Raw genomic sequence first — 14,884 nt, 5'->3', positions numbered from 1 at the left:
AATCAGTAAATGTCAAAGTTGGAGAAACGCGGAGCAAGATCGAGTTGGACCGAAAAGACCGCAGGTGAGAAGATCAGGGCGCCCCGCGTCGAGGTAGGCGCTGGCACCCGCAGGCCAGTGCGTTCCACGAAGCCCCAGCCCCGCCGGGCGCGGCGCGCGGCAGGTCGGATCCCCGAAAAGCTGGCTCTCGGAGCCGGGGCACCGAGCCGCCAGCCTCTCCCCGGATTTGTGACGTGCTGTGGGCAGCAGCGGTGACGGGGCCACCACACAAAGCCAGGTCGTGAGGCGGAGGCCTTCCAGGCCAAGAGCCCCGATGGGATGGCGAGGGGGTCCGGAGCGAGACGCCCCCCGGCGCCCGGGCTCGGCGCAGGATTAAAGTGAGCTCCGACTCGCCGGCGGCGGCAGGGGGCGGGCGCCGGGGCGGCCGCGAGCGCCCGTCGCGCGCCTGGCTGCTGTGGCCGCGCTGGCCGCCCCCGCGCCCGGCCCGCCGGAGCCTCGCCACGCCCCCTGGGGGGTGGAGCCGGCTCCAGGGGCGGGTCCGCGGCTGGCGACGCCCAGGCCTGGGGCGGGGGTGGTGGCAGCAGCTGCAGCAGCGGCGGCGGCAGCAGCGCCAGGAGGTGCTGCAACAGAGGCGGAGGCTGCTTTTGGACGCGGTGGGGCCGAGAAGCCGGAGTCCCAGCCCGGAGGTACCGGGCGGTGCAGTGGAAGCTGCTGCGGCTGCTGCCCGACGGCCGCCACCTGGGGCCCCCCTGCCACCTCGACCTCAGTTGCCGTCTGCACCTCCGTCTACCCCGCCCGCGTCTGCGCCCCAGCCAGGACGCCGCCCCCGACCGGGTCTCCACTTCACAGCCGCCCCTCCCATGACAACGCCCGCGCGAAGATGGCTGCGAAGGGCGCGCACGGCTCCCACCTGAAGGTGGAGAGCGAGCTGGAGCGCTGCCGCGCCGAGGGCCACTGGGACCGCGTGCCCGAGCTGGTCCGGCAGCTGCAGACGCTGGGCATGCCCGGGGGCGGCGGCGGCAGCGGAGGCAACCGGCGGGGCAGCCCGAACGCCAGGTTCACCTCTCCGGACGCCGGTGAGTGAGAGGGAGGGTAGGCGGGAGGGGAGGGGTTGGGTCCCCGGCTGCTGGCGCGCGAAAAGCACCGCCTCCTCCAGGAAGCGCGCCTGGACGGCCGACAGCCGGCCGGCGCCGGGCACTACCCTTCCCCGCAGCGCCCGGTCTTCAGAGCTAGCCAGGGCCACAAGGAAGGCCCTTCTGCCCGCAGCAGAAAAAAAATAAATCATATGCAAGTTAAGCGCCTGGAGGGAAGAAACCGAAACGACTTTGCCCTCTGACCATGTGGGTTACCCGTGTACCGTGAAATGGGGGTATTGGTTTGCATCAGATTAGTGCATGGAGAAGGGACTCCTGTCCTCCCCCCACCCCCCCAACAATTCTCAGGTGGAGACTGTTCCTTCTTGCCCCTCTTCTTTTCCACCAAATAAAGTTGAAAACAGCTCCACCCACAGCAGACGGGTTCGGGTTTGTCTAGCATCAGGGTGGTGAAGTGGGGAAGAGGCCTGACAAGCCTCAGTTTCCTCATCTGTGGCGGGATGGGGCCCCTTCCAGCCTTAGCATACTGTGGCTTTAGCGGTAGGGCTGGTTTGGCTGGGCTGGGCCCCTGTGCTGGGGCGGGAAAGCACCCCAGTGGGGGTGGTAGGAATACCCCGCCCAATCTCCAGCTTAAAATCTTGTTCCTGGTACTTTCCCCTCAGCCAGGAGGGCCATTCCCCAGTGCCTAACCACCTCCGTTGAAGGAATAAATACAGATATGAAGAGTTTTTAAAAACAGCTCATGCTGGGGAAGGCTCTGTGGGGGAGATAATGATAATAATAGTACTAGCTCAAACCTGTGTACTCTTGTATGGTGTCTTAAAGGTTTTATCCAAGTCATTTCACCTAACCACCCCCAGAGATGGACTCTTGCCCCCTCCTCCCCACTATGTAGATAAGGAAACTGAGGTCCAGGGAAGAAGTTAAATAACTTGATTATCCAGCCAAGAAGATAGAGAAAGAAGATATGAACCCAGGTTTTCTAAGTACATCCTTGTGATCATTTGTACTCTTACCTTTCAAAGATGCACCATGGAAACCCTCCACCCCACCTCCTTAAAGAGCTTTCAGAGTAGATGGGGAACCAGACTGGTGACTGACAGGCACTCATAAATGAGTTAGAGTATAGGAAAAAAAGGGAAGTCTCAAGTAATCAGTATAACTTGACTGGCCTTGTGTTGGGAAGGACAGAGTATGTTTGACCAAGGAGGGCTGGAAGCAAGGACTGTGGAGGGTCTTGGATGGGATGCCCAATCTGAGGATTTGAGATAAGTCTGAGTATGGCAGTAAGGACAGTGGGCAGACCCAAAGGTATATATGTGGCTTTTTCCCAAAACAAGATATGGTGCTCTACCACTTGAGTCATGCCTCCACTTCTAATTTTTTGCTGGTTAATTAGAAATAAGAGTTTCTTGGAATTATCTGCCTGGGTAGGCTTCAGATTGAGAACCTGAGATCTCAACCTGCTGAGTAGCTAGGATTATGGGTGTAAGCCACTAGCACCTTGTGAAAGGTGCATATTTGGAAGAAGTTGATGAGCCCTCTTCAGTATGAGTAGATAAATTCAGGGCCCTTTCAGTTTTCTATGTGTGATGGGGCTGGCAAGAGTGGGAATGAAAACTGACCTGTGCAGAAACGAGTGCTTCCCTGGTGAATTATAGGATTCTGAGTGGTGTGATACCACAGAGAAAGGTACTGGGACTAAGTCAGGAACATGGCCTCCTGTATCCCCAATGGCACCACTACTTTTTAAGCTGTTTTTTAGAGCCTGAGAAGAGATTGTGCAGTTCCTGAAATTGGTATCCCAATTTCAAGGGTTTGGGGAGCCAAAACATTAAGAAATTAGAATGGATTCCATGATGTTAAAAACTGCAGGATTACCAAGCATAGTGGTGCACAACTGTGATCCCAATGTTTGGGAAATAGAGGCAGGCTACTGGGCTACATAGTGAGATCCTATCTCAGGAGATAAAAAAAGTGTTAGAGATATAGCTCATGACATACCCACTGTAGGTAGCAGGCATGCCTGGTTTGATACAGTCACAAAACAAACAACAACTTCAGGACTTCCCAGAGCTCACTTTTGTGAGCAATATGACAATACCATATTCCACATTTCTCAAACTTGGTTTGACCAGATTCTGTGGAGCATTGTTGGGAAACATTTCTATAGGTTACAAATTGTATGGTATGAATGGTTTCTGTTTTTGTTGTTGTTGGTTGTAGGACTTGAACTCAGGGCTTGGGCACAGTCCCTGAGCGTAGGACTCGAACTCAGGATTTGGGCATAGTCCCCGAGCTCCTTTGCACAAGGCTAGGCTCTACCACTTTGAGCCACAGCTCCACTTCTGGTTTTTGGTGGTTAATTGGCCATAAGAGTCTCAAGGACTTTCCTGCCTGGGCTGGCTTTGAACTGTGGTCCTCAGATCTCAGCTTCCCGAGTAGCTGGGATTACAGGCCTGATTTACCAGCCCCTGACTTTTCAAATTATTTGAACCAGCCCTGTGAGTAGGACAGTTTTCTCCTATTGTAGACATAGGGACACCAAGGCCTAGAGAGGTCACATAATGTGTCTGTGATAAAAGTTTGTGTTCAAGTCTGTGTTCCTGGCAGTAAGCTTTCTAGTGTGGGATAGGCTAGAGCTTGGGCTTGCTTTCTTGTGGGGAGTAACTGGGCTAAGGAAGGATAACTGAAAGGCTTTAGAATCTCTCCTGCCGACTTTGGGGTTTGGTTCTATGAATTAGTGGTTTCCTGCTATTAAATCCACTATCCCTAAACATACCTGCACACATATACACGTATATGGGCACACACTCATGGACACACTAGCATGAGGATAAAAAAGAAAATATTGCTGGGTGCTGGTGACTCATGCCTGAAATCCTAGCTACTAAGAGGCTAAGATCTGAGCATCACAGTTCAAAGCCAACCCCAGCAGGAAAGTCTATGAGACTCTTTTCTCCAGTTAACCACCAGAAAACAGGAAGTAAAGCTGTGACTCAAGTAGTAGAGTGCTAGCCTTAAGCAAAAAAGCTCAGGGACAGTACTCAGGCTTTGAGTTCAAGCCCCACAACCAACTCAAAGAAACTGACTTCCAAAGCCCATATAAAGGACATTTTTGTTGTTTTGGTTTTCTTGCAAGGAAAACCTATTCTGTTTGGAGGTATTAGTGCTGATTCTTCTTCCCAGTACAAACCAAAAGATAGACTCTTGAAGTCTCATGTGGCCCATTAGAGTCTTATGATCAATGGCTCAAAGCCTCAGCTATCACATAATGTGAAAGAAGACGGACGGTATTAATGGAGGGGGCTGAGCCCCGTGGAATCCTATTTTACTAAGGCCTTGAGGTCCAATTGTGCTACAGGTTCCTCCAGAAACTGAAAGGCCCCAGATTGTAGATTTCACTCTAGAAGGGGAAGGAGAGAAAAGGGAGTTGTGAGGGAAGATACTGAACAGGCCCTTCAAGCCTTTTCCTGCCTGAGGAGCTTCTCCCACCCCTGCGGAAGGGGAAGGTGGTTGCTACCATTTTGTGCATTTTCTTCAAATTCACATCCGGTGTGGGTTTGGCCAGGATGGAGCAGGGAAACCCCAGAACATGTTGGCAGTGCGGGGGTTTGTTCTTGTAAAAACAAAGAGCCCATCTCAGTATTTAAAAAAAATGAAAAGAAAACTCAATTATGAAAATTATCCAAAACATATAAAAAAGAATGAAAGTCATAAACATCAACCAACTTCAGTAGTTATAACGTCATGAACTATCTTATTTGAACTACATGCCAGCCCACTTTCCCCTTCCCCCTTTACTATTTCTGCATTTATGAAATAGGAACTTTAAAAAAAACATAGAACCAACATATCATTATTTGTGTGTGTGTATGTGTGTGTACACATGCGTTTGCATGCTCATACACACATGGAACCAGTATTAGGTCTTGAACTCAGGACCTGCTGAGCTTTTGTACTCAAGGCTGGTGTTCTACCACTTGAGCCACAGCTCTACTTGTGGCTTTTTGGTGGTTCATTGCACTAACTTCCTTGCCAGGCTGGTTTTGAACTGTGATCCTCAGAGCTCAACCTCCTTAGGAGCTAAGATTACAAATGTGAGCAACCAGTGCCTGGCTCCAACATACCATTATTACTTCTCAAAAAAATCTTTCTGTAGGCTGGTGTCTTCTCTGAGGATTACAGTTCAAAACCAGCTTAGGCAGAAAAGTTCATGAGACTCTTTTCTATGATTAATCACCAAAAAGCCAGAAGTGGAGCTGTGGCTCAAGTTATAGAGCACAGCCTTGAATAAAAAAAACTCAGGGACAGTGCCCAGGCCTTGAGTTCAAGCCCCAGGACTGGCACATACACACATGCACACACACACACACACACACACACACACACACAAACACACTGAAAAAAGCCAGAAATTACATGTATGAAAATGTTATAATAAACCCATTATTTTATATAATAAAAATCTAGGAATTAAATAATTTTATGGTTTGGTAGAATTAGGATGTATATAGTGATACAGATGACATTTGGTTGCCTAGTTGTTCTACCCTTCCAGTATTTTAGTAGGAAAATTTCAAATAGATAGCAAAGTTTAAAAAAATGCAGTTTGTACCTGCATATCTCCCACCTGGGTCCTTTTTAGCTAAATGATTCGGGAGCGGGTACTGGTTCTAGGGCTTAAACCTGAGTTCCTGTCCCTGAGCCTTTCTTGCTCACGCTAGTGCTTTAGCACTTGAGCCACAGCTCTGCTCGTGGCATTTTGATGGTTAACTGAAGATAAAAGTCTCAGAGACTTTTCCTGCTTGGGCTTGCTTTGAGCCTCAATCCTCAGATCTTAGTCTCATGAGTAATTAGGATTACATGCATGAGCCGCCAACTCCTGGATTAAGTAATTTTTTTCTTTTTTCAAATTGGAGATTGTTTTTAATATTGCCGTGTAAGGTGCTAGGAATTTGTCTGAAGCAGGAGATCTTGTCCTACCCTGGCTGTGGTTAGAACACCTATGAGGGGGCAATTTCAGATACCACCGTGCCTCTATTTAACCTAATAGGGAAGGGCTGGATCTGAGGTCTGGCGTGGCTGGATGGAAAGGCCCGCATTTCTTAACTGCAAAGGAGCAGGTTATGGAGAGAAAAGTACTGTTTTCTAAATGTGGGTGGGAGGCAAGTGGCCTCCAAATGGGTCCTTTGCCCTGGTACCTTGAGAGATCTGAGAAAGGAAGAAAGTAGTTGTGAGAGGCCTTTACGACAAGAGTTGGGTGAGGAGACGATGGCCACTAAGCCTCTGCTGAAGACAGAGGCTGGCTGCCAGAGGTGCTCTCAGCTCCTAGTTATCAGGAGACTTCCTCCCATGCTTAGCCCAGAGACCTGAGAGCACCTGGCCCAGCCTGAGGCAGGGAGTAGGTCTGGACACAGGATGTTAAGATGCAACTTGTTTGGAGGGAGCAGGGATGCCTTTATCCATCTGAACTCTTTAACTTACCAACTGAAATTCAGAACTTTTTTTTTTTGCCAGTCCTGGTGCTTGAACTCAAGGCCTAGGCGCTGTCTCTGGCTTCTTTTTGCTCAAGGCTAGCTAGCACTCTAGCCACAGCACCACTGTGGGCTTTTTCTATATATGTGGTTCTGAAGGGCTTCATGTATGCTAGGCAAGCATTCTACCACTAGGCCACATTCCCAGCCCAATTCAGAACTTTTTATTCCAAAGTGTCCTTTGGCTCTCCGACTGGTTGGGAATGGAAAGAAGAGGGAAGTGGAATAGAGGGGCGGGACAAGAAAAGAGTTGTTGAACAAAGGAAAAGAAGACAGGCTAAGTAGGGAGACAACAGGGAGAGCAAAAGCCTTGTAGGGAAAGACCTTAAGTGTTAATGAACCAATAGTCTGAGAGCTGGGAGTGTAGTTCAGTGGCTGAGTGCTTCCTTGATATGCTAAGGACCTGAGTTTCCATCACTAGCGCGCGCGCACACACACACACACACACACACACACACACACACACACACACACACCATGATCAAAATAAGTCTGAAACTTACAGGTAAGTGAAAGTAAGAACGATTCTGTCCTGGGATTTATTATTAGCTTTTACATTACTCTTTACAAATCTAGACTGTTCTTTATTTGTAACTTACCAGAAGCTCTGTTCCACATAGGGTTTCAGAGAGATTATTTTTTGGCTAAATTATTATCAGTGGCTGTGACCCTGACAGTGTAGCAAACGTGTATTATCATCCACAAAATGAGGATAATATCTAGGTTAAATAAAACTAGCTAGGTGCTGGTGGCTTATACCTGTAATAATCCTAGCCACTCAGGAGGCTGAGATCTGAGGGTCCAGGCTCAAAGCCAGTCCAGGCAGGAAAGTCCATACAACTCTTATCTCCAATAAGCACTTCAGAAAAGGCCAGAAGTGGCCCTGTGGCTCAAGTGGCAGAGCATTACCCCTGTGTACAAAGAGACCTAGGGACAGCATCTAGGCCCTGAGTTCAAGCCCCAGGACCTACAACAAACAAAAACACTAGGAAAGTGTCTGACACTTAGTGGGTCCTCCTGTAAAGATTAGTTCCCTCTTTCACAGTCAAAGTCACTCAGGGTTATGAACAATGCTTCACCAGTCTGTGGTGAGGGATTGGTTTGTTTCCAATATGTTGTGTACTACTTTCATAGAATACAGTTAAATGAAGTCCTGGAGAAATGAAAAGCCTGACGTGGTTGTACATACTTGTAATCCCAGTGGGGTCAGGAACTTTTGGGAATGTCCCCAGTTACATGCTAAGACATTGCTTCCAGTAAAGAGTGGGAAAGGGGGAAAGAGAGAAGGAAGGAGGAGGAAGAGGGTGTTAGAAGAGGACACAGGGTACTACCACTCCCTTTTTATTATTAAACACAATGAAATCAGTATTACTCTGTACAATTTCTACATGATCCTGCCAGATTTTGTACTCAGCCTCTCTAGGTTATACCACCTGTATACCTTTGCCAGAGGAAAGACATTCCCATTATTTTGAAGAAGGAAGAGGTGCATTTCTGAGAAGGAAGCTGATTTCTTTTGGCATAAAAGGCACCCCACCAAGGAGATGTGGGGAGACCTGGGTCTGGCAGGTGGACAGCAAAGGGAGTAGAGTAGCCTGATGGAATGCAGTGTGGTATGGGGTAGAGGTGTGGCAGCAGCATGTGGTGCAGCAGTGTGGGTGAAGAGGCTCCAGGAGCAGAGCAGCTGGCCCTGTTGGGGACTGAGGCCGGGGCAAGTCCAATATCCCCAAGGAGGTGTTTCCCCCCAGGTTTCACACACAGGTTAGAGGGAGAGAACAACTTGCATAGAAGTTTGTGCAGCATAGGGTACCATAGGGAACTGGCCTAGGCACCCACCACTAGGCAGCAGATCTCTCCTCCTGGATGAGATTTGGAAATGAGGAAGGATACCTTTTAGTCAGATCTCAGCCTCCTGAGTAGCTAGGATTACAGGTGTGAGCCACTGATGCCTGGCTTGTATGACCCTATCTCCAGTAAACTATCAGAAAACAAGAAGTGGAGCTGTGGCTGAAAATGGTAGAGTGCTAGCCTTTAGCACAAAAGCTAAGAACAGTGCACAGTCCCCAAGGTCAAGCCACACAGCTGACAAAAATAAAAAATTACAAAATTTAAAAATCAGGAGATATAGGTAGGCACTAGTAGCTAGTGTAATCCTAGCTATTCAGGAAGCTGAGATCTGAGGATCACAGTTCGAAGCCAGTCTGGATGGACAGGAAAGCCTGTGAGACTCTGGGCTCAGGGACAGTGTCTAGGCCCTGAGTTTAAGCCCTGGGATATGTACAGAGAGGGAGAGAGAGGGAGATATCACAAAGTGTCTGATAAGGAACACTCCCAGAGCAAACTCTCCTGAGACTGCACAGCTCGTATTCTGGGGTTAGGACTGCTTTCTGCAGGAAATTCTTCTTGGGAGGTATACAGTTTTGGACTTGATAGCCTGGACACTGGGGCATATAGCAGTGATTGTGAGAAAGCAGCAGAAAGACTACTGTGAATAAGTGGGCTGAGCAGACATTCTTAGAGGTATTTATTATTGGATCCTGACAGCTTCTTCTCTGGAGAGTCAAGAGGATCTGATTCACTCAACAGGTATTTATTAGTTTCTTGCCTTGGGTGATAGGCTTGGGCCTCACCCTGTGTGCTAGGGTGAGGCAATCAGCACAACCACCTGAGGCTGTCATGAAACTGCTCTTGACCTCAAACCCTGCACACAGAGCACCTAACTCCCATGCCAGATCATCTCTGCTGCAGGTAGTGGGGATAAGGTGGTCACAAGACTGGAGTTCATTGTGGTAGGGGGAAACAGCAAGTTAAGTAGTACAACGCCACTGTCGGATGGAAAGGTTATGCAGATGAGCTGTATACAAGAGACACATTGCAGTTACATTAAGAAAGTCTAAAGATTTGTCTCACTGCACAGGTATATGTGTATCCTCCTTTGTGTGTCCCACTTTCCCTCTTTCTCTGGCTACAAGTATTCTCAGGCCACACTAAAATACCTTTAAATGAAGCAAACCAATTACGATTACACAGAAACCAGTAGCGCATGAAAATGCATTATTTAACCACCCATTTGATTTTCCTCTTCAGTTGTTAGGAAAGAAAATGCATTATTTAATCACCCGTATGATTTTCCTCTTCAATTGTTTGGGGAGAAAGTGCCTTATTACCCACAGCAGGGCATATATATGACTCTGTCCTTCATTTTAAATTCTGAAATTCTCGGAATTTGTCCTGAGAACTCTTACCTTCCCATCTACTGAGTTACCACAAAAAAAGTCCCAAAGGGACAATTTCTATTGTGACCCCATTGTTTTGGTGCCAGTAATGAACTTGAACTCAAGGCCTGAGCACTATACCTTAGTTTTTCCCCTCAAGGCTGGCCTGCTATACCACTTGAGCCACAACTCCACTTCCAGCTTTTGCTGGCTAGCTGGAGATGAGAGTCTCATACAGACTTTCCTGCCCAAGCTGAATCCCCGTTCTCAGCTCTTAGCCTCCTGAGTTAGGGTCCTGAGTAGTAGCTAGGATTAAAGAGTATTTCAGTTTATGGAAATGTTTTCTTCATTTTTTCAGACCACACTTCATGTGCTGTGTGCAGGGGTGGGGGTAGGGGGTCCACAGGGTGTACCATCTCTCCACCTGCTTTGTTCAAGGAAGTTAGGACCCTCACCACCCACTTTGATCCTTGCCGTGTTTTTCAGATGACTTTGGGAAATTACTGCTGGCAGAGGCCCTCCTGGAACAGTATTTGAAGGAGAACCATGCCAAAATAAAAGACTCCATCCCTTTGCTGGAGAAGAATGAACATAGGATAAATGAAGCCAAAAATTATTTGAGCAGTATCCTTAATCATGGGAAGCTGCTGGTGAGTTGTCAGCCACAAACCTGGGGCCTCCTCTCTTCTTTCTCTTGTCTCCTGTTAGCTCTACAGCCCTCCCTGAGTCATTTGTTCACTGAACAAGGCTCTTGGGTTTGGCTCTATTCTCTTTTGTACAGGATCCATCAGCTACATGTGGCTCTCCAGCACCTACAGTGAGAGACATATCATGAGTGTAAATCTAAAATATGCCTTGGATTGCAAAGACATACAAAACAAGGAGTATAAAAAAGAACACTGACTGAGCTAGATGTGGTGGTGCATGCCTTTAGTACCAGCTCTCAAGAATCCGAGGCAGGAAATTGTGAATTCAAGGCCAGCCCTTGTGCAAATATGGGGGTGAGGCCCTGTCTTAAAAAAAAAAAATCCAGTTCTGTGGCTCATAGCTATAATCCTAGCTACTGAGGAGGTGGAGATCAAAGGGAACCATGGTTCGAAGTCAGCCTGGGCAAAGAGTTTGCAAGGTTTCATCTCAAGCAACAACTAGGCTTGGTTGTATATGCCTGTCATCTCAGTTGTATAGGAGTTTGAGCTCCAGAGAATTGTGGTTTCAAGCTAGCCTAGGCAAAAAGTTCATGAGATATTATCTCAACAGAAAAAGCTGAGCATGGTAATATATGCTTATCATCCTAGCTACTATAGGAAGATCGAGATCCAGGCATGTTCCTGGGCAATAAGACTCTATCTCAAAAATAACCAGAGCAAAAAGGGCTGAAATGAGGCCAAATGGTAGAACACCTGCCTGGCAAGTGCAGGGTTCTGGACTTGGTCCAGGACTATAAAAACAAAACCAACAACAAAAAGTACACTAACTTTATATTATGTGCTCACATGATAATCCTTTGCTTTATATTGGGTTAAAGAAAATTTTATTAAAATTAATTTCACTTTTTTTTTGCCAGTCCAGGGCTTGAACTCAATTGGGGCTTTGGGCACTGTCCCTGGGCTTCTTTGGTTCAAGGCTAGCACTATACCACTTGAGCCACAGCACTACTTTTGGCTTTATGTGGTACTGAGGAGTCAAACCAAGGGCTTCATGAACTCTACCACTAAGCCACATTCCTAGCCCAATTTCACCTGTTTTTATCTTTTTAAATGTTACTTGAGCTTGCACTTGTGACCATATTTATTTTCTATTTAACAGCACATGGTTGGCCTAACATACCTGTGGTTCTTTGGACTCCTTTGAGGGGTTCTCAGAGAAGACCTCAAGAAGCCTGTGATCTAGCTGGAAGCAGGCAAACATGCAGTGTAGAAACAAAAATTCTAGAGTAGGGCAGGTAGTGTAAGTTACTATGCATTTGTTGAGTACCTGATGTCCAAGACATGAAGGGAAATAATTCAGTTTACTCTAGAACTATGCTGTGTAAAGTGTGGTCCACTCATTAGGAGTTTGGGCATCATTGGGGAGCTACCAAGATGCAAATCAGTACAAAATGCAAATCAGAATCTGTGTCTCAGCAACATCTTCCAGTGATTGATGTATCAGATTCATGTATCAGATTCATGTATCAGAGCTGAGGAATGTTTTGGATTAAAGTGTATCTGGTCTTTACTAGCAGCACTTGTATGTCATTAGAGACTCAGGAAGGTATTTTTAGGAGATATCCCCAAATAATGTATTTACTTTTTTAAACATATTTTTGTGGCCTGTTGCATCATGTTATGCTTGCTGAGGGCAATCAGGACAAACCTGCCCTCAAGAAAGTTGCAGGTCTGTTGGGAAGATAAGTCCTATGGGCAAATAAATAGCTTTTTCCCAGATGGACCGTGGTGCATGCAGAAGTAGTATCTGTGAGGTTAGTCTGAAGGAACATTTCCCTGGTGTGAGCTAGAGAGCAGACTAGGAGTAATGGTAGTATTAGAATTGGGCCCTATGAGTGCTGGTTCTGAAAGAGGAGGTAAAGTATGGAAATATAAAGGTAGTGCTGAGTATTCCAGGTAGGAGAAGCATAAGTAATTGAAGGATCCTCTGATAAGAATCTCCTTAAGGTCGATGACTAGCAAAAGCAAAGGGGAATGGTGGAGAATAATTGGGCTGTGAAGGACTATGGGACCAGAGGCATACAGAGCAGTGGAGGGGAACATTGCAAGGGAGAAGGGAACATATATGCTATGCGGTTTCTCCTAGATCCTTTGATGAAGCACTATTTTAGCAGTGGGAAGTCTGTTGAGTTAAAATATTAGCTGCTTGATATTAAGCCTGTTTCTTGACCTCTGGAGCCTCCTGTGTCCATCAAAAAGGTTCACTCTGATTGATAGGTTCCAAGCTTCTCTTGTGAAGGTTTTTTAATTTGAATCTTTGTTTTTTGGGGGGTTGGGGTATGCTGGTCCTGGGGCTTGAACTGAGGGCCCAGGTGCTGTCTCTGAGCTCTTTTTTAGTTCAAAGTTAATGCGCTGTACCACTTGAGCCACAGCTCCACTTCCAGCTTTTTTTTTTTTTGTATGTGTGATTAATTGGAGATAAATGTCTATGGACTTTACTGCATGGCTGGCTTTGAACTGTAATCCTCAGATCTCAGCCTCTTGAATAGCTAGGATTATAGGCATAATAATAGGCACTTGACTTTCTTGAATCCTTCTGGTAGATTCCATTAAATATTTTTATATGTTCTTAAAATAAATATGATGCAGGCTTATTTGAAAATGCAATCAATGAACAACTAATTTAACTGATAATACCGTTCATCTTAGCTCATTCCTGTTCCTCAGAGTGGAGGATGTGTCCCACTCACCTTTCTTTTGCATTTACATATCCTCCAACAGAGCTTTCCATTGAGCCCCAGGACGTATATTTATCAGGTTGCTCCTTTTTTATGAGATCTTTCAGGTGGAGCTCTCTGCCTGAACCTCATTTGTAGTGAATAGGCTGGAGGTATAGCTCAGGTGGTAGAGCACCAGCCAAGCAAGCAAGCACAAGGCCACGAGTTCAGGCCTCAGTACTGCCAAAACACACAAAAACAACTGAATGTGAATGGATTCTGCAACTGTTGATGTGCAAACTGTTTTGTCTGCCAAATCCCATTCATTAAATACAAGTTTTATTTAACAGACACAGATAAGCACAAGTAGTGTGGAGATATTGCTATCCAGGCCAAAGCCAAAAACTTGGTTCTGATTGGACAAAATAAAGTGTTCAAAGTAATTTGAGGGCCTCTCTCTCTTTCCTGTAAATAAAGCATCAGGGTATAGCTGGGTACCTTTTGGCAGCAGATGCAGTCTCAGCTGGAGTCCCCTGCAGTCCAAGTAACTGAAGAATGGAAAGCAAAGGTGGTCCCTGAAACCCTGAACTTTCTGGATGCTATGATCCTGTCTAGGCCAGTTCTCTGGAATTTGGTTGAAAACAAGCCACTTGTTCCAACTTTTATCCACTGAGCCCCAGGCAATGCAGCATCCCACTGAAGCCTCCCAGTCATGTTTTGCAATTTTTAGCCCCATTTCAGAGACCTGAGAGATGATCACTTACTTAGCCAAGAACCACACTAGCAGGTGTGAGATTTGAACCCAGGCCCATCTGTCTTGATATCTCAAGCTCTAGTGTTCTCTGCCACTTCTTGGCGCTGACCCAAGTACTGGAATAGAAATAAAAATGATCAAGAAACTTAGATTAACTTAAAGATGTGCTAGCACTCATTATAGAGTCTCACTTTACAATGGAATATTTTCTTATCTCTTTCCCATACCAGGTATCTCCATTAGGCTATTCTTCCTTTTTTATATAGGTAGATCAATGAGACCCAAATAGAATAGGTGGCAAAGGAGCCACACAGCAAGGAAACAACTCCCTCCCCTGCTGAGCAATTTTCTGCAGAGAATTTCTATACTGTGCCTGGGTTTGTGGCCCCCTAACTTGGATTGACAGACCAAAAACATTGCAAGTTCAGAGTCCCACAGTCCTCCTATGGAAGTAGCTGACTTTTTTTTTTAAAACCAGTCCTGGGGCTTGGACTCAGGATCTGAGCACTGTCCCTGGCTTCTTTTTGCTCAAGGCTAGCACTCTGCCACTTGAGCCATAGCGCCACTTCTGGCTGTTTTCTGTACATGTGGTGCTGGAGAATTGAACCCTGGGCCAATGTCTTTATTTTGTAATATTAAAAGTCAGCTACCTGGGGCTGGGGATATGGCCTAGTGGCAAGAGTGCTTGCCTCGTATACATGAAGCCCAGGGTTCAATTCTCCAGCACCACATGTACAGAAAACAGCCAGAAGGGGCGCTATGGCTCAAGTGGCAGAGTGCTAGCCTTGAGCAAAAAGAAGCCAGGGACAGTGCTCAGGTCCTGAGTCTAAGGCCCACGACTGGCAAATAAATAAATAAATAAATAAATAAATAAATTCATTAATTAATTTAAAAAAAGCAAAAACCAACAGCAAAACTAC

General features: G+C 46.6%; 1 protein-coding gene across 2 annotated transcripts in view; it reads left to right on the top strand.

The window, feature by feature from the left end:
• Positions 1-755: 755 nt before the first annotated feature.
• Ttc7a (tetratricopeptide repeat domain 7A) overlaps positions 756-14,884 on the top strand; it is a 111,110-nt gene continuing 96,981 nt past the window's right edge. Inside the window, exons 1-2 of one of the 2 annotated variants that reach the window (XM_048352979.1) lie at positions 756-1,076; positions 10,333-10,496. In XM_048352979.1, the coding sequence (XP_048208936.1) occupies positions 881-1,076; positions 10,333-10,496 (360 nt within the window). In that variant the 5' untranslated portion in view covers positions 756-880. Of the gene's footprint in view, positions 1,077-10,332; positions 10,497-14,884 lie in introns of those variants that run through there. The other variant, XM_048352980.1, reaches the window with a different exon arrangement.

Source organism: Perognathus longimembris, chromosome 8 (genome assembly GCF_023159225.1).
Source record: "Perognathus longimembris pacificus isolate PPM17 chromosome 8, ASM2315922v1, whole genome shotgun sequence".
Lineage (NCBI taxonomy): Eukaryota > Metazoa > Chordata > Mammalia > Rodentia > Heteromyidae > Perognathus > Perognathus longimembris.
The sequence above is the reverse complement of the archived record's forward strand: the minus strand, read 5'-3'. Positions and strand labels throughout refer to the sequence as shown.